The 19,518-nt window shown below is 39.5% G+C and overlaps 1 protein-coding gene across 1 annotated transcript in view; it reads left to right on the forward strand.

The window, feature by feature from the left end:
* Positions 1-18,801, forward strand: part of GPR158 (G protein-coupled receptor 158) — a 304,191-nt gene extending 285,390 nt beyond the window's left edge. Inside the window, exons 8-11 of the mRNA XM_010965075.3 lie at positions 3,467-3,605; positions 9,886-9,991; positions 13,413-13,559; positions 14,367-18,801. Of these exons, the coding sequence (XP_010963377.2) occupies positions 3,467-3,605; positions 9,886-9,991; positions 13,413-13,559; positions 14,367-15,836 (1,862 nt within the window). The 3' untranslated portion in view covers positions 15,837-18,801. The remainder of the gene's footprint in view (positions 1-3,466; positions 3,606-9,885; positions 9,992-13,412; positions 13,560-14,366) is intronic.
* Positions 18,802-19,518: the final 717 nt, after the last annotated feature.

Raw genomic sequence — 19,518 nt, forward strand, 5'->3', positions numbered from 1 at the left:
CTCAGAGCTGGGGCATCTTTAGTGTCAAAGAGCTGATAGCAACTTTCACTTCTTTGCTTGACCCAGCCCTTTGGAAGGATAACTTGAAATTACTTTCATTACGGCATATTAATTTTTTAAAGGCTATGGCAGTTAACTTTTACACTGTTATTTCTAATAGATTAAAAATAGAATACCTCAGTTTTCTGAAAGCCCTTTTTGAATTGTTAAATATAAATGCAATTCCCTTTTTAACTATACCCATGCCTCCCATCAAAAATCATTTAACACCAGAAATTATTTTCTAAAGCAGAAGCACAACATATATTTTGACTCCCACGTAATAACACTGCAAAATTTGGTAACATCTGCATATTTTCTTTACTAATTGCCGTGTTAGTCTGTAGTTAATTATATGAAACTGATTTTTTTCCCTAAGCACAACTTTTATATATCACAGTTAGTTTAATTGGTACTTTGAATAATAAATTGTTTTTCAGCTAAAGCATATTGTTTGATATCGCTAATGAAATGATTTTAATGTACAGCTTAGCTATTAGGAGGAATCTTATTTTGTCTTATGTTTTTAAATATAATTCTCCATTGTAGCACACTATTTAACCTGATAACTTTCCTTTTTAAAAAAATCTTCAGTTATAACATTGTATAAAAACACTGCAGTAAGCGGGAGAAGATTGTGTTTTTATAACTCATCTACATGTGAACCCTTCAATTATAGTATATTTTTTGTGTTAGTGTTTGTTTAATAATATTTTTCATAGACCATGCTTGAGTGCCGAGCACAGTATGACACACTCAATGGTCCATCAGTAAGTAGCAGTGACCACCATTAATGATAATGCCAATATGACCTTTAGATCATGTCTATAGATGGATCGTGTATGTAGATGTTAGATGGAGCAGTAAAGGAACTGAAAGTCTACATCTCTCATAACATGAAACTGGTACAATTTATATTCATTCAGTTCAACAAATATTTATTAAATCTTATCTATGTGTGCTCAGTACTGTTGCTGTCATCTGTGTGGGCAGAGGTAGAATTTTGACTCAGTTCTTGCTCTGAAGGAGGTCATGTCTAGTTGGGGCTAAGGAGAGGAGTGACTAACAAGACCCCATGAACAGTTTTCTCCCAATTATATATTGTGTGGCATTATTCTCTGCATTGTGTAGTATAGGTAGCCAAAAACTATAAGAAATTAGAGGAAGGAAACTTCACTGTAGATTAGAAACATCTCAGATAGCCCAACAAAGGAGGTGAAAACCTGAATTGGACATTGAAAATTGGTTAAGACTTGGAATTGTGGATAAGAGATTTCTTGTGTGAGAAATAGCATGAACAAAGACTCAGACACAAGAAGAATCTTTGGGGTGTTCAGAGGACAATGAGTCTTCCTGAGTCAGTGCAGAGTTCATGTCAGGGAATGTTAGGAGATCATATTGAATATGTAACATGAAGTCATAGAGGGCTAGGAATGCCAGGCCAAGCATTTGTAAGACTACAGTGAACTGCTGAAGATTTCTGAATGAAGACGCACGCAGTACTTCACGAAACACTAACCTGAGGGTCAGAGACTAGACAAGAAGTCAGGGTCTAAGAAATACACAAGCACAAAAGATTAAGGCCAAGCAGTGGGGCAGCTAATGGGAACTCTAGGTGGCAAGAAAGTCTTGAAACTTTCTTGCAAGACAGTCATCTAAGTCTTGAAACTTGAAACACGCCTGCCCTGGCAGGAACCCCTGTAGGCTTCCTTTGGGAGCAGGAATTATTCGAGGGTCCTAAGGGGACATGAGTGGATCTTCCAGTGGAAACATGAATCAGCTAACCCCAAGGGAGTAGCAGAGACTTGGACAAATCCTGATAAGATCAAAGTGGAGTTTCAGAAAAATGAACTTGTCACTTATGAATGAATTAATGCAGGGTGAAGCCTGGTTTACCTGGGGCAGTTGAAAAATAACTGTAATAGATAAGGAGTAAACAGGTAGGGGCTTAGGCCAGGATTGTAATTGTGAGCATTGAGAGAAATGATGCTTAGGGAAACTAACTCAAAAGTAGAAATGTGTCAATGAAAGGTGGCTCTGAGATTTCAAACCTGAGTGAGGAGGCAGTAGTAACACCGTGGACAGAAATCAGGACCTCCCCTCTGATCTCATGGAGAACTTTGAGTGAGGTGCATTTTTCCCTTGGCTTCTGAACACAGCAGGGTTTTAGAATAACTCTTGACAGATGTGTTTACTTGAGGGATTTTCAATGATTGGGGCACTACTTATTGTTTAAATACTGATAGAAATAGGCTGAAACTTTGGCAGGTGAAACACCTGGGCATATGGGACTGGAAATCAGTGTTTCAGTTTATAAACAGGTAATGCATTTGATGTAATATGTTCTCCAAATTAGAGCTTTCTTTTTGTCAGTTAGATATCTCCAATGAGGTTATGTCACTAAGACAGATAAAATGGATGATAACAGTTACTGGTCAGAATGAGTTAAAATAACAATGTTCAGTTTGGGGAAAAAGAAAGTCAAAGGAGATGTTTAACAATAAGAACTAATTTTTAACATCTCTATTTATTTTTCTAACATCTACTATGTCAGAAACTGTTAAGTGCTTTATATCCATTACTTGATTTCATTAGCAAATAATCCCATGAAATATATACTTTTATTATTCTCATTTTCCAGATGAGGAAACTGTGACCAGAAAGGTTAAAGTGCCTCAGATTATGCAAAGTTAATTAGGAATCCAGCCAGAATTCCCAAACAGGGCTAGTGTGACTCCGAAGCCCTGTCTTTGCTATTCTCTGCTTGTCTCTTCTGGCCTGAGCAAGCAAACAAGGTGACTGGGAATTTTACTAAGCCCTTAGCATTCACCCACAAAACACATGATGTCTGCTATGTGAAGACATTGATAAAATTCATTGATAAAATATGCCACTGAATGTTTAGCAACCTATTTTCTCACATTTCTGACAACAAATGTCTTTATGCATTGAACCAGGCTCAGTGAAGTAAGGACTTAAATTTCTAGAAGCTGCATGTAAACACATTATCAGCCTTTTGTTGCCTTGATGACTTTATTGTGACCCAAATGCTCTATGAACATCTTAAACTTGGGTTAGGGATGTGGTTAATTATTTTACAATTGTTTTAGGAAAAAGCCAGGTATTAGCAAAAAAAAAAACCCCAAAAAACAAAAAAACCCTGAGATACCAAACACTATTTTAAAAAAATTTTTAATGTAAAAAGCCAAAATATACCTGTGAAAAATCCTCTATGCACTGAATAAAAAGTTAAATATATGGCATATGTAGTCATACGTGAGTGACATTTTGTATGCATTTCTCGCCATGTGTTTCTATCATAAGCACAAAATGCCTGCTACAGAATTTAAACTTTGCTTTCTCCTTCACCTGGAAAACTAATGGAAAATTGTTTGGTTTTTTTTTGTTGTTGTTGTTCTTCTCACAGCTGAATTTTTATTCCTCCTGTGGGGCGTTTATCTCTGCTATGCAGTGCGGACCGTCCCATCAGCATTTCACGAGCCACGCTACATGGCCGTTGCAGTCCACAATGAGCTCATTATCTCCGCTATATTCCATACAATTAGGCAAGTGATCTACAGAACCAGTAAATAACTGTTTTGATTTTTTCAGGTGTGCTGCAGTTTAATTTAAATAGCAAAATTGGATAAGATGCCTCATGAAAAAATATAGGAAGGATAGTATTTTATAAATTGACTCATTTCTTTGTTACAAAAATGGCAAATGAATATCGCTTTGAAAAAGAAAAAGAAAAACTCTGCTCTTCTTAGATCCTTCTGATGAGTTGTTTATTGCCTTCATTTATTTTGAAGGTTAACTAAGCGTTACTGTGTTACGTTCAGCCCCTTAGGGGCATGTTATTGGGTGTTATAATTCACAGTACTTTTTGTTCTGAAGATACAAGGCAACACATGCATACATGATAAAATAGATACAGATAAATTGTCTATGTTTTCACTCATGTTTATTATGCTGGTTTGTACTTTCAAAATCTTAACACTCAGATAACTTATGTGTGTGGATTCTTTTGAATGCAAAACCAAAAGACCAACAAAACCGCTCCAAGTTGGTGACTAGATTTTTGTGTGCAGTGGGTTTTGTCATCCTTACACTGTAGCAGTGACTTTCTGTGGTGAGAATGCATGGCCTGGCCCTCTTCATAGTCAGTGAGTACAAAGGAGGAAGAAGGTAGCTTATGGTAAGTGAACAAAATGAAATCCTTATGACTTATCTTCTGAGAATTTTCACCTGATTGATATTTGAAAATGAAATAAAAACCTCAGTGAGAACAAAAAAAAAAAAAAAGGAATCTTATAGTTTGAAAGGCAACAGAAGGAGGGCATGTAATTGTTCGATATATATTAAAAGTTAGGACACACTTAAGAATGTGTTAAATTAAAAATTCTGAATATTTGTCTTGGCCCTCCGTGGAAAGATGGAGATAAATAATAGGGCGAAAAGCTGTGGATCTGTGGAGGTTTTGCAGGATGTTTCTCATCTCTCACTTTAGTCAATAATAAAATGATATCTTACACTTCTTAGGAATAGATGATGCCAGAGAACTTGGGCCTTAGGCATAATCTACATTTTTAAAGCTCTTAAATAAGAGAAAGAGGTATTTATGATCTGACAACCCTAGAAATTCCATCAGAGAGGGCCCGGAATCAAGGGAATTTGCCTCCTTCCTTCCTCTTGTCCAAGAAAGAGACAGACAGAGAGAAGAGAGACAAAGAGTAGGGGCGGGAGTAAAGATGAGATGCAAAATACAAAGTTATACATAAGCAAAGAGAAGAATGCTTCATGGCTCCACTCAGACTGGAGTTCAAGGACCTGGGAAGGGGTGTCCTGGGTGGAAAGCGCAGTCAGCACCAGGGGGCACTTGGTCCTGGTGCCAGAGCTCGACAGCCTTTACATTTCTCCCAACCCATCTCCCAAGACAAGCTGCATTTTTGTTGTTTGTTTTCAGAATATCAAACACATGTTTCAAGATCTAACAAACATGCTTATCTAGAACCATATATAAGTTAAATGTTACATTAACAAAGCAACTAAAAAGTTATAAGCATGCAGAAAGGCTTATCACAGATGAGTTTAAATGTCTTCTACTGTCAGAATGCAGAGTTTCTGACTTTTGCCCTATAATTAACTGCTGTGTTTCTTAGAACCAGATTAATTGCCTGAGAAATTAAATCTGTTCAAAGCAGTTGCCATGATTGATCTATATCTTTTCAACCTTAAGATTTACTCTGTTCTGTTTCCATCATTTGATATGCTTTTTTTCAATGGATTTTCAACTCTCAACTGGCCCAGGTCCTTTTAGAAGTAGGCAAGGTAAATGATTTTTTTTTAATGAACTAAAAAAAAAATTGTAATAATAAAGCAATAGATGGTTATTTCAGGAAAATCATAAAATGATAAAGAAAAAATAAACTTCCTAATCCAACTACCCAATGTGCTGTGAACATATTAGTAAATCACTTTTAGAGGTTTTTATACACATGTGTATTTATGACGCACTGCATTTGGTAGCTCCTCCTAGGAATGTCACAGTGCAAACGAGCACACCAAGAAGTTCTGCTGTAAGGTTACCTTTTTAACTTTGTTTAATCAGCATTTTCCAAATTTTATTGACCATGGACTCCCCCCAACCCTCAACTGACAAGTAGTAACAGTGGCCACACTTCAGAAAATACTGTTCTAACATTGAGCCAAAGTGATAGGAAGTCTGTTACATACTAGTTGAAAAGAGCTTTCACCTTCCCGGGTAGCCGGGTGGGGGGCGGGGGGCGGCACCTCCCCCCCGGCCGCGGCTCCTCCTCCTCCTCCCCCTCCCCTCCTCCTCCCCCCCTCCCCTCCTCCCCCCCCCCCCCCCCGCAGCCGCCTCCCCGCGCCCGCAGCGAAGGTTTTGGGTCGGGGCGGCGGCGGGGCCGGGGCCGAGGCAATAAGAGCGGCGGCGGCGGGCGGCGGCTAGCAGCGGCGGCAGCAGTTCCCGCAGCTCCTGCTCCGGTCCGCCTCGACCGGCGGCGGCCGTCAGACCCCTCAGCGTCGGCTCGAGGGGCCGGGAGCCGCGGGCTCCCCTCGGTCAGAGCGACACCACCCTCCCCGCGCGGCCCGTAGTCCGCACCGCGCGCTCCTCCCCGAGGAGCCGAGCCCGCCTCCGGCCCGCCCGCCGCTGCCCCGGCCCTCTCGGCACTCGAGGCCCTCGCGAGGCCGCCTGCGCTCGGCCCCGCCGCCGCCGCCGCCGCCTCCCTGGGCCGCCTCGGAAACAGTAAGACCGAGGACCAGCGCAGGGAGGAGAAGGCGCAGCGCGAGGCCAGCAGAAAGCTGGAGAAGCAGCTGCAGGAGGACAAGCAGGCCTGCCGGGCCACGCACCGCCGGCTGCTGCGGGTGTTCAGCGACTGCCGTGACGTCATCCAGCGCGTGCACCTCCGTCAGTACGAGCTGCTCTAAGAAGGGAACCTCCAAATTCAATTAAGGCCTTAAGCACAATTAAAAGTAAAACGTAATTGTACACGCAGTTGATCACCCACCGTAGGGCATGACTAACAAAGCCACCTTGCCTTTCCCCACAGTGATCTTGCGGAACCCCCTGTGCCCTTCAGCTTGCTTAAATATTCGAATTTTAGAAAGCTTAAGGCGGCCTACAGAAAAAGAAAAAGCAGAAAAGGCCACAAACGTTCCCTCTCTCTTTAAGTAAATAAAATAACAGCAGCAAACAGAAATAAAGAAATAAATAAATGAAACAAATGAAATAAACATTGTGTTGTGCAGCATTAAAAAAACAAAATAAGAATTAAATGTGAGCAAAAAAAAAAAAAATGAGCTTTCTTACTCTGCTTAGATTTTTCCTACAAAATCCCAAACCACCCACCCATCCAGCCAGAAAAATCGTATAAACTGTGAGCTGGGTTTGTGTAGACAAAAGCTCTGATTGAATTGTTGATCTTGAACCTAGTAGGTTTGGTGTTGAGTAGACAATGCATGATCAATTTGATCTCACAAGATCAATTTTCTTCCAGACAACTCTGTGGACCCCTTTCAGTTTTGAACAAGGAGGACTTCCAATGGCAGCACAGTGACCAGGCTTGGCAGCTTCTGCTATTCTCTTAGGCAAGCCTCCACAAACCTGAATGGGAAGCTATACATTTCAAGTTCCAAAGCTGACTTTTCTACATAGACCAGAATTGATTAGATGGTATCATATTGGCTTCAAAGAATCATAGCTCCTATCTCTTGGAAATTTAATTTTTATGGCCATAAGGGACCAACAATGGAATTACAGTTTAACAAAATAAATCTACAAAACACTGATTTTAGGGGCATGAGCCAGGAGCAAGTAATAAACAGTGATAATTAAAGAAATTAAGGAAGCACAATTTCTTCTTTACACGTGGACTAAATTCATATATGCTGTGGTTCCATTATTAATAAAGTTCAAAGATAATTAGCAATAACCTAATAATTTAAATCAACTGGATTCATCTTGATAACTTTTTCCTAGAATGAAATAATATTAAATAAGGCATCCAACATCAGCAAAGATATTCTGTATAAATAGGTATATATGTTCTTGTCTGCTTAAAATATAAAATGTGTACATATATGTATGTATATGTATTTATACATACATATATATAAATTTAAAACTATGACTACATATTATGTACAGACTTTCTTTCTTTTTTACCAAATTGTCAGACTGAACAGAAATAACCTAAAAGGATTAAGTCTAGAAGGTTAAATAATGAGAAGGCATTTTACTCAGTCTGATCTAATCCTTTACTTATTTTTAGTGCTAAGCATAAAGCAAACTTCTGGAAGAGTGCAAGACTTTTAAAAAATTTGCCTTTATTCTTAACCTCAATTTTCAAATATTTCTATGCTCCTGACTTTTAGATCTATTCTTTAAGTTGAAATACTCTTTTAAAAAATTGAAGCTTTAATACTACTACAAAACTCAATTTTTCTTAAGGTTTTTCTAATCAGAACTGTAGCCTAAAAAAACCTGGCAATAATTAAAGCTGATTAAGAACAACTGATGTCTGTATACTTCAAAATTTTTTAGATTTCCTATGTTAATTCAAATATGTAACTATTCTTTTTTTTGAGATATTGTCAAGCTAGTGTCAAGTTTACTTCTCTTGGCATTTGAGATAGGAATTCCCAGCGCATGAGGATGCTTTTAGACTGTAAATCCATCTCCTTTGATGAAACTGTCTCCTCCAGTACTGGCAGTGGCCTCGGCAGATTAGGACTGTATTATTTTCCAGGGCACATTTTGTATTGCTTCTGTGCTTCAGTACTGTGCCTCAGAGACTGTAACTTGTTACTAAGTAAGATGCTTCTAGTGCAGTGCTTAAAAAAAATCTTACCTTACCCAGCACAGGCGATGTCAAAAGTATCCCATCCCTGAACAAAGTGAAGATTCAATCATATTCAGTGAAGCTACTTTTCTCACAAAGGAGCTGGAAAAGATGTTAATCCAGAAAATCCCTTTTAGTTGTCCGTGAACTGTTATGACCATTCTACACTTCTGCGTATAAGTCTAAGTTGTTTATGACACAGGAGAACTCTCTCCATGTTGATAACTCATGAGCTTCCATTTCAGCTTGCTTTTTTGGGGGGTGGGGAGAGGATGGAGGTAAAAATGAGGAAGAAATACATTTGATGGAAATTTTGTTTTAAATGTGAATAGTATTAATTTACTTCATAAATTTGTCATGAATATGGTATAAAGCAGAAATAAAATTTGTCTCCTCTATTTTTAGATTCATACCTGTTTCTTTCATGATTATATCATAAGCTTTTCTTAGGATGTTAGGTTTTCAAATTTGATGATGTTTACCATTGAAACAAAATGCCAATTCTCTAATTCCAAAAGCTCTAAAGTCTCATATTCAGCTTTCATGGATAAACAGTGGATGAGAAAACATTAAAAGAAGGGTATGATTGCAAAATGACCTTAATAAAAGCCACACCTGGTTTCTGCATAAGGATGAGTCCTTAAAACATGAGTTTTAGTTTGCACATGCACTTGATGATTTGTGAAAATACTCCAAAATGACCAGAACAGAGAACAATCATGGATTTTCTTCCTAGTCATGTTTCCTGCAGGGCTGTCCTGGAATACAACTCCATAAATTCCTCAGTAAGATGAGATTTTAAAAATTACATTTTAAATGATTTTAAAATAATTTGACACTTTATAAAAAGAAAAATTTTTATTTTAAGAGATGTACTTTGTACATCAACTATATTTTAAAACTAATAAAAAAAAATAAAGGGGGCAGTTTATAAACTGATTATTAGTATATTCATTTTATCCATTACACTGTTTATCATTTAAACCTCTGGGGTCATTCACTAAGACAGGTATTTACCCATTTTTTCCCTTAATTCTAATTAATATTTTTAAATGAAGAATATTATGATCAAGAATGATGTGGACGTGTCTTATAACCCAAATTTGCCTGAAACAACCAGTTTTTAACCTACTCTTCTTTGGAATTGATGTGTGGTCTACTGCTTTTGCTTTGCACATTCAACTTGCCTACAAAATAATAATCCGAGGAAATGTTTAGCACATTATTTATATATATGTTATCTTTCTTACTTTTGATAATTTAAAGAAATAAACAATAAAGAGTTCATATTCTTATGCATCTAATTAGGGTTACTTAGACCCTTATTCTTCTGTGATGAAAATATATGTCGTAGAAACAGCAGTCTGAGTTCTTGCTTGCTTGCTTGCTTTTTTCTAACACATTGAGGAGAAGCGTTTCCAAGTAGCCTCGTGTTTTAAGTGGAGATCTTGTTGGGTTCTAATGCGGTGAATTCTCATTTCAGATTTGTTCTTGCCTCAAGACTTCAGTCTGATTGGATGTTGATGCTGTATTTTGCACATACTCATTTGACTGTGACAGTCACCATTGGGTTGCTTTTGATTCCAAAGGTATTCCTCCAGCATTACTTTTCTCTTGCAAGGCAGTTGTCTTTTAAATGAGCATGGAACTGTTTCTTCTTTTAAAAATATCTGGCAATATAGGCAAGGGAAGGTGGAGAGATTTGCTTGACAGTGTTTTTAAAACTTCCTCCTCAGGAAACTAGGCATCTCTTTTCTTTTGGGAATTTATTAAACATCTCACATAATTTTAATTGCCTTAATTTGTACAAAATCCATCATCTGTCTTACTCTTTTTCCAAATGTTTTGATATCTATTTATGTTTTAATTATTAGAGGTTCACAGTGGCTTTTATCGTAGCTATAACATCAAGATCATTTTTAAAGAGAATTATCCTATTCTAAGAAACCTCTTCTCTGGATTCATATTCAGGGAAGTATTGTGTTTTAAATATTCAGAAAAATTTTATATAAACAGAAATAATTTTAATATTGTGTAAAGAGAGTCTTTCTTAACAATGATAGATTCTGACAAAGGCTTATCTAGGCAGCATTATGAAGTGGAGAGAAATGGGGCAGGACCCAGAATACAAGGATTCTGAACTCATACTCCATCCCAAATTAACTGTATGATACACACACACACACACATATATAATATATAGCTGTATAGTATAACATCAGCCAAGACTTTCCATCTTTCTGGGTTTCAGTTTCCTCATCTATGACATGGTAACAGTGAGGCTGCTTGAAATAAAATTAAAAAATCAGAGTTTTGGGAAAAAACATACTATACAAACTATCATTGTTTTCCTGTTTTACATGTAGGAAAACAAAACATTAGAGCATCATATATCTTCATCAGTGCCGTGCACTATAACATGAGCACGGATGAAACCAGAATTGCGATTTCTTTCTTTCCCTCTAGGCTTTGCTTTCTTTACTTCAACTCTCACAATTAACCAAAACATTGAAATTCAGCCTGATTGAAATGGCCAAACAATTGTAAAAAGCAAAATTCTTATTTCTTCCTTACTTGAATTACACCAAATAGCCATAATTTCCATGGATTAGTCTGTTCCTGCAATTTATCGCAATCATTTTTATATTTTGCATAATATGATTACACTTTCATTAGTTGGGTGTACACTCAGACTGTTTATTCATTCAATACATTGCTATTGAGCTCCAAAGGGAACTGAAAACATACAGAAAGTTGTACATGAATGTTCACAGCAGCATTATCTATAACAGCCAAATAGTGGAAACAACCCAAATGTCCATCAACTGATAAATGCAGTGGGATAGACTCACAAAATGAACTGTTAGTCATCAGTAAAAGGGGTGAAGCACTGATACATGCTGCACCTCGTACAGACCTTGGGAACATTAGCCAAGTGAAGGAAGCCAGATAAGAAAGGCTACATATTATATTTTATTTATATGAAATGTCCTGAATAGACAGCTGTAAGGAGACAGAAAGTGGGTCAGTGGGTGCCGTGGGCTGGGGAAGGGGGAGGGGGAAGGGGAATGACAGTTCTACAGGTTCAGGCTTTCTCTCTGGAATGACAAAAATATTCTGGAATTAGATAGTGGTGATGACTCTGCAGGCTTGTGAGTGTACTAACACTGATTTGTATGGTTTAAATCTGGGGATTTTATGGTATGTGAATTATCTCTCAGTAAATAAATAATTGAAAACATTTAGGAGCTTTGCTAACCACTGTTCCATATCCTGGAATAAGAGTAATAAACAGACGTAAATCCGTGCTCTCGTGGTACTTATATTCTGGAAGAAAAGAAGAGGAAGCAGGAAAGATTAACAAAACAAATATTTAAAGTAGTATTTTAGATAGAGATAAGCATTAAGGAAAAATAATAAAGCAGGAAATAGACAATATTTGACAAATAACTTGTTTCTTAAACTCATGGTCATCGCTAAGACTTTGCTCAAGAAAAAGAATTCCATTTTATAGATAACCACAGCCAGTTTAACTAGTAGCACAGGAGATTTTGGAGGCCGAAGACTCTTTTTCATCCGTCTCAATGGCCTCAACTTTACTGCACATGTGGCTCCCCGAGACGTAAGTAGAAGAATGAGGGGCAAGTTCATCAGGGTCTGTGGTTTCTCAGCCAGTCCCAACTACAAACTTTTTTTTTTTTTACTTAAGTAGAGAACTGCCACTTCACATGTTCTCTCCTGTTTATGTTCACCTGCCTAGCTGGACATTTTAACAACAGTTGACATTAAAATATTTCTGTGTCTCTGTATCAAAGGGCAATCTGTTCTTTTTTTTTTTTTTTTTTTTCTTTTTAAGGAATATTTCACCTTGGTGACAAGCTAGGAGAAGAGAATCCATGTTCTCTAAGCCGTTCTCTCCATTTTCACAGGACAGTCACGTGGTTTCTATGTCATGTAAAGGATGCTTTTGATTTTCCCTGCTTCCTACCACTTAGCCAATTCACATCCCTCCCTTCTCCCTGGAAGAAGAGATAGTGAGAGACCCTGAAAAAATATCAAAAGATGGCATGAAGATAATTAAAATATATCAAAATATGATGCAGGAGGAGCTTGAGAATAATTAGGGGGAAAAGATCTGTAATTTCAGTGACTCTTTGAATTTTAGACTTGAATACCACCCAGCCCAAGCTCTTCAAATAGAGAGGTAACTGTGCTCCAGAGAGGTTCTATGACCTGGTTAACATCTCATTGACCATAGTTGAGACTGGAATTAAAATCTCCTGTCCACTGAGTTTTGAAAGTAGTATTTTTGAAGAAGCTCTGTGTGGTAGACTGGAAGTCACATTCCTGTGATCAGGGCCAGTTGTGCCCATAGATGAAATACAGCCTCCTTTGTGTGACGTGAAATGAGAAATACCAGGTAGACCCCACTGTTCAAAAACACATTCCCATTCAGCTGCCAAGGGGTCTAAATTGCTGCTCTTAGAGTCCAGTTTACTAAGAGCACTCTCAAGCACATTTCTTTGGATTCTTCTGCTTTTTTTCATTTTCGGAATTGCAAAATATCATTAAAGAGGAGTGATATAAGTGGACACAGGGAGCCTGGGAAGAAAGATGAGGATGAAAAAAGGAGTCAAAGAGGGAACCAAGTGGGGGAGGGTGTAGCTCAAGTGGTAGAGTGCATGCTTAGTGTACACATGGTCCTGGGTTCAATCCCCAGTAGCTTCTCTAAAAATAAATAAGTAAAACCAATGACCTCCCCCTCCAAAAAAAAAAGTTTAAAAAAAATTTTAAAAGAGGGAACCAAGTGCTAATACTGCCTCACTAAGCGCTCTAGCATGTGACATGGAAAGAAGATCACAAATAGAGCAGCAACTCTTTTGTAAAGGGTTCAGTGAATGAATTTGTCCAAGCTATAGACATGATGTAACATTAGAATCTTTAGAAAATTATTATGCCATGTCTTACAGTGGGCTAATATCCACGGCTCATATTGCATATCTGTTGCAGTTTTCACATTCAAGCAATAACCCGCGTGATGACATTGCTACAGAAGCGTATGAGGATGAGCTGGACATGGGCCGGTCTGGGTCCTACCTGAACAGCAGTATCAATTCAGCCTGGAGTGAGCACAGCCTGGATCCAGAGGACATTCGGGTAATAGCAGTATTTTTTTCTTCTCCATTTCAGGTTAGGCCCAATCACACAGGCACGCATGTGTGGATTGGTGTCTATGAGTGCCCATGTGTGTGCTTCTTTGTGTGAGAGACAGAGAATGTGGGTTGGTGTCAGAATTGAAGGCATCAAATGCAGAGTTAAGCCAATTCTAAAACATACAATCAGAGTATAGGTTAGAATGCACAAAGCAGTCTTGATAGTCTCAGCTGACTTACTGGCAGCCATAATGGTGGGACAAGCCCCATAATACAGTTTATGGCATCTTGCTGATGGGACGGTAAGATAGATCTGTGAGAAGAGAGTGGGGATTCTTTAAAATAATCTGTGACGCTCTGTCAGCATTTGGAGGGAGCAGATGCTTTTAGAATTTGATGATCTGTCATACCCTAAACCTAATCTAACATTAGGTGTAATTCTGTCAATGGCTACATGATGCTTCCGATATTGTCCAGGGGTCTGGTCCATCAGGAGACAGCAGGCTGTGCCTTGTTATGGCCCAGCCTCAGCCTGGTCCACACAACTCACAAGTTCTAAGTGCTTGTTCCATGGAGCAAGTGTAGAATGTATGGGTTCGTGACTTAAAGTTCAAACTATGTATGAAACAAGATACAGGGGAATCAGAACATCAGAGTGAGGGAGAAGTTGATGGGCAGAGATGTCAGGAAGAGCTGTAGAGGGCAGTTCCCTAAAGAACTCAGTGTATTGACTTCACATGACATTCAGTGATATAATCCAGCTGAAATGCTAAATTCCATACCTCTCTGAATTTACTCTTGTTTCCGGCAGGACGAGCTGAAGAAACTCTATGCGCAGTTGGAAATCTATAAAAGGAAGAAGATGATCACAAATAACCCCCACCTCCAGAAAAAGCGGTGCTCCAAGAAGGGCTTAGGCCGTTCAATCATGAGGCGCATCACTGAGATCCCGGAGACGGTCAGCAGGCAGTGTTCCAAAGAGGACAAGGATGCTGTGGACCACAGCACAGCCAAGAGCACAGCCCTGGTCAGGAAGAACCCACAGGAGTCTTCGGGTAACACTGGGAAGCCCAAGGAGGAGTCCCTGAAAAACCGAGTCTTCTCCTTAAAGAAATCCCACAGCACATATGACCACGTGCGGGAGCAGCCGGAGGTGTCCACGAGCTTGCCAACCGAGAGCCAAGAAGAGGAGGCGACAGAAAACTCCACGCTGGAGTCTCTGCCGGGGAAAAAACCAACACAGACACTGAGAGAAAACAGCGAGGCTGTGTCCACAGAGTCTGTGCCTTTGGTGTGTAAGTCGGCAAGTGCCCACAACCTCAGCTCAGAGAAGAAGCCGGGGCACCCACGAACATCCATGCTACAGAAGTCCCTCAGCGTCATAGCAAGTGCCAAGGAGAAGACTCTCGGATTAGCTGGGAAAACCCAAACATCAGGCGTGGAGGAACGGGCTAAGTCCCAGAAGCCAAGAGAGAAAGAGACAAACAGAAAATACTCAAATTCAGATAATGCAGAGACTAAAGATCCTGCCCCCACCAACTCCAGTCATTCAGAAGAGCCGAGAAAACCTCAGAAATCTGGGATTATGAAGCAACAAAGGGCCAACCCCTCCGCTGCCAATTCTGAGCTGAGCCCAGGCACCACCCAGAGGAAGGACGACTTTGACATAGGGGAGGTGTGCCCTTGGGAGATTTACGACCTGACCCCTGGTCCTGTGCCTTCAGATTCAAAAGTTCAAAAGCACGTATCTATTGCAGCTTCTGAAATGGAGAAAAACCCAACTTTTTCCTTAAAGGAGAAATCTCATCCCAAGCCTAAGGCAGCTGAACTGTGTCAGCCATCCAATCAGAAGAGCCTAGACAAGGCTGAGGTGTGCCCTTGGGAGAGCCAAGGTCAGTACCTTTTTGAAGATGAGAAGTATTTGATTCCCAAGACTCAGGTTCCCCCGGGAAGAGCGAAAGATGAGAACAGGGGCCAGCGTCACGCAGCCAGTGTGTGTGCTGGGTGGTCTGAAGAGCTTCCTCCCAAAGTTGTAGCATCTAAAGTGAAGAATGAAAGTCTCAGCCAAATAGGAGACCAGGAGAAAAAGACATCTCCCTCTGAGCGAAACGTGCCTGACTCCTATAACCCAAGTAACAACTTCCAGCAACCTTTAACGTCACGAGCTGAGGTGTGCCCTTGGGAGTTTGAGACCCCAGATCAACCAAATGCTGAAAGAAGTGTAGCTTTCCCGGCCTCTTCTGCTTTAAGTGCAAATAAGATAGTGGGGCCCCGGAAATAAGAGATCTGGGATACTTTTAAAGTGTAGCATGCCCAGAAAGAAAAGGAGAAGGAAGAAGTGTTGGATTCAGTGTTAAGACAGAAGATATGAGGATCAGAAGTTCCCAAGGAGTATTGATCAGTTGAGGGAAATGGAAAGGCAGGGGTGGAGGGAGACCTCAGGCCAGAGCGCTGTCAGAATGGAGAAGTGCGACTGGCCAAGGAAGCCTTTCCCCAGGCCATCCTAGGAAAATCTTTACCCTTGAGCATGTTTTGGGAAAGTACCCCTCAATGTCTGCCCCTGATCGATACTTACTCTTGGGACTTTGAAGATCCCAAGCAAGGCAAACCAGAAGACACAGAAGAGGTCTAAGATTTTGCAAAGAAGAAGATATCAACGTATATGACCGAAATTCTAAGTAGTCGACTAAAAAGAACTTATTTACCTATTTAACCCTGATATCACTGCTAACTTAATGCATCCAAAAATATCTTTTATATTAATGATTGCTCTCATTTTCTTATAAATGTATGTTTCAGTACCTTGTTGTGTCTCATATTCAAGCATTCCAGATTGTATAATTTTTGCAAATAACTTTGATATTATGTGACACAACACATTTATGCAATCTGCAGCTACTCAATTGTTATTGCAACTTACAGAATACCTGCTGTCTGTCGACTGTAGTTGATCCTTGAAGTACAGTAAGCTTTCTCTGGCTCAGGAAGCCATCACTGTTATGATAAAAACCTTTCAGTTTGGGCTGTGGTTGATATATTGTGACTTTAAATTTGACTCTATTATTTCCCATCATGGTTTGTTACACTGTCTCAATCAAGGTTTTTTTATACAAATTGAGTTTCCTGTTTTGCACTTCCTGTTAGGACTCAGAGGCTTTATTAGGACTGGAGATCAAGTGGTCCTACTTAGTCATATATCTCAATAAGTTAAGGACAACTTATCTATTGTTTGTTCAGAGTCAGACGTCGATAACGCCTTCATTCCAATTAATTGTCCCTTTTAATTCTTTCAGTATTTCATACTTAGCAGCATTTCATAAGAAAGGAAGAAGCTGAAAGAGTGAGAAAAATATACTGTGCATTATTATTACCTTTGGAAAGGGAAGACTCCAGGAATAACACGAGAATTACAGTACTGCAGAGCCAGGTAGTTTGCCTTTGAAACAAAAACAGAAAGGAAGCTCCTGTTAGCACTTTCAAGGGGATTATATTTTTAAAGAGAAAAATTATTATTATAGCATCAAGATCACTGTATGGATGTATTTTTATTATGCATACTGAATATATACTATTTTAAATTACCTTAAACTACTTATTCTCATAAACTCTTATTCTTTGCTTCAGGCAGGGGTAGAACTTGCTGGGCTCAAATCCCAAAGAGGTTTATAACCTGATTTACTCAAAGCCTATAACATGGTCCATTTTTCCAACACCAGAAAACTTACAAGTCCTGCAGATGGCCTTTGTGAGCCACCTAGCTCACAATTTCAAATGTATGGTTTATTTGCAAAATGAAACAGCCCCCCAAAATGTATTTTAAAAAATATATTGTATTCCACACTGATCACCTGGCATGGGAATCCTAAGCTGCTGATTCACTCCTACTGATGGGAGCATGCAAAGAGATTCCATTCCAAAGCTGAGTCTCATTTTATTTTAAGATGAATCTCTTAAAAATAGAACGCAGACTTCCCTTTCTCTCATGCTAAACACTGAAGTATCAACAGCTTGTTTGGCCAGGGCATCCACAGCCTAAGGCACTGTTTTTCGTTTCTTGAGCAGCAAGGAGAACGTGCTGGGAGGAGAAAAAAATGAGAAGAGGGATCAGAAGGTGGATACAGGGCTGTTCTTAGGGAATATTACTCTCAGTGGAAGATGAAAACCAGAAATTCTCCTTAATCGTCATCAGAATTTTCTCAATGATTTGGAATCAGGAGTAAACACGCATTGCACCATTTTGCAAAGCTGTGCATAAATCTTCCTCACCCGTTTGCTTGCTTCGTGCGTTACTCAGGATGGTGGGGCAGGTTTGGAGAGATACAGACCCCCTATTTGTTTGTGTTTTCTTCACTTACTTCCTCTCCCCTTCCTTTTCAATCAAAGCCTATCTACTTGGTGACCTTGGAACACAACTTTCAGGCATGGAGTTGTGAATTTGGTTTGGAGTGTCCAGACCCACCTACTTGTTTCATTTCTGTCCAAGATCTGTTAGCACTTTATTGACTTTTTGAGAAATAAGCAGTCAGGCATCGATGAGTTTTGTATTGCACTTTAGGATGACCCTGTTTGAGACGAGGCCTAAAGAAGGCTTGTCAGATTATGCCTAAGTCCAGTCCCTAGAGTTTCCTCCACCAGCATAAATCAGTGAAAGCACCTAGGGTCTTTCCTGGAGTTCATTGCCATTACTTATCACCAAGACAAGTGTAAATCTACAGTCCTTGAGGTTATTTTCCCAGATTGATAACCATAAGAAAGTGAAGAAACATGTTAGTTCACAAACATTTGCTAGGTTGTCCTTCTCACTGCATGTGCGGCTGTATCCTGTCCTCGTTTTTAACCCAGGGTTTATAAATAAGTAGATTTATACCAATCTTAATAGAACTGTATATTTTATGCAAGAATTAAATGCTTTACGACATGAATTATAACCCAACCCATTGTAAACTTTGGTGGCAACATGGACTTGAAACTCGGCAGTTCTCTTGTGTTTGCTTCCTAGGTTTCTGCATGCGAGTGATGACAGGTAGGACTGAACAAACACTGCCTTTTGACTTCTAGCACTTAGCGACCGAGAGTTGTAGAGTCAATAAAGCTATCAGTCTCCTCACGCAATCTGTGGTTCTTCTGAAACTATTATCTGAAACCTACAGCATCCCACCATAAAATATTTGGTAAATTTATGTTGTGACGTGTTGCAGCATGTAAATACTTATAACTTCTCTGCAATAAAATATATTTATATGAAAGTGATTTGTGTGTTCATCTATCAAAAGTTGGATTTATTTCACATAACCAACTTTAGGCACAATCCCATGTATCTTTGGCTTTGATACACTTATGCACACACTTATGCACACACATCCTCATGTTGCCTATCGCTAGGAATGTGTGATTAGCCAAAAGTGGCCTCAAACATGCAGGTAATCATTTGGAGCCAATAAAACCTGTTAGGACTAGTGGTTTTGATTTAAGAACGCGCTAGTCAAATGGGAACTAATTCAGCCACCTTTTTAAATTTACTCAGGCAACATACCAGGCAGTCTGCTAAGCAGTGATGATGATCTTCAGATGAACAAGAGCTCCAGTAATACTCGGGCCCCTAGGAGCATCCAGTCACTTCTATGGTATTATACAGGAGGGTGTGACTCGGTCTCAGGGTCTCAGAGTCAGGCACGTTCACCAGGCTGAAATTCTGCAGAGCCGTCAGGTATGAAAGGGAAGAGGTAAGGTGAGAAAGGTAACTGTGCACAGCCTTGCATGCAGGTTAACTACAGTTTTATCCTTTAGTTCTGAGAGCTATCAGAAATGCTTTAAATAGGGGCATTGTCAAGTCCCATATTAGAAAGATCATTTGGGGAACAACCCAGAAATGGGCTGAAGTGGGAAGAGACTAGAGGCAGCTAGATCAGTTAGAAGATTAGCATTAGAGTTGAGATCAGGGAAAGTGAGGGCCCCGGGAGGAG

This window comes from Camelus bactrianus, chromosome 35 (genome assembly GCF_048773025.1).
Source record: "Camelus bactrianus isolate YW-2024 breed Bactrian camel chromosome 35, ASM4877302v1, whole genome shotgun sequence".
NCBI classification, from domain to species: Eukaryota; Metazoa; Chordata; class Mammalia; order Artiodactyla; family Camelidae; genus Camelus; species Camelus bactrianus.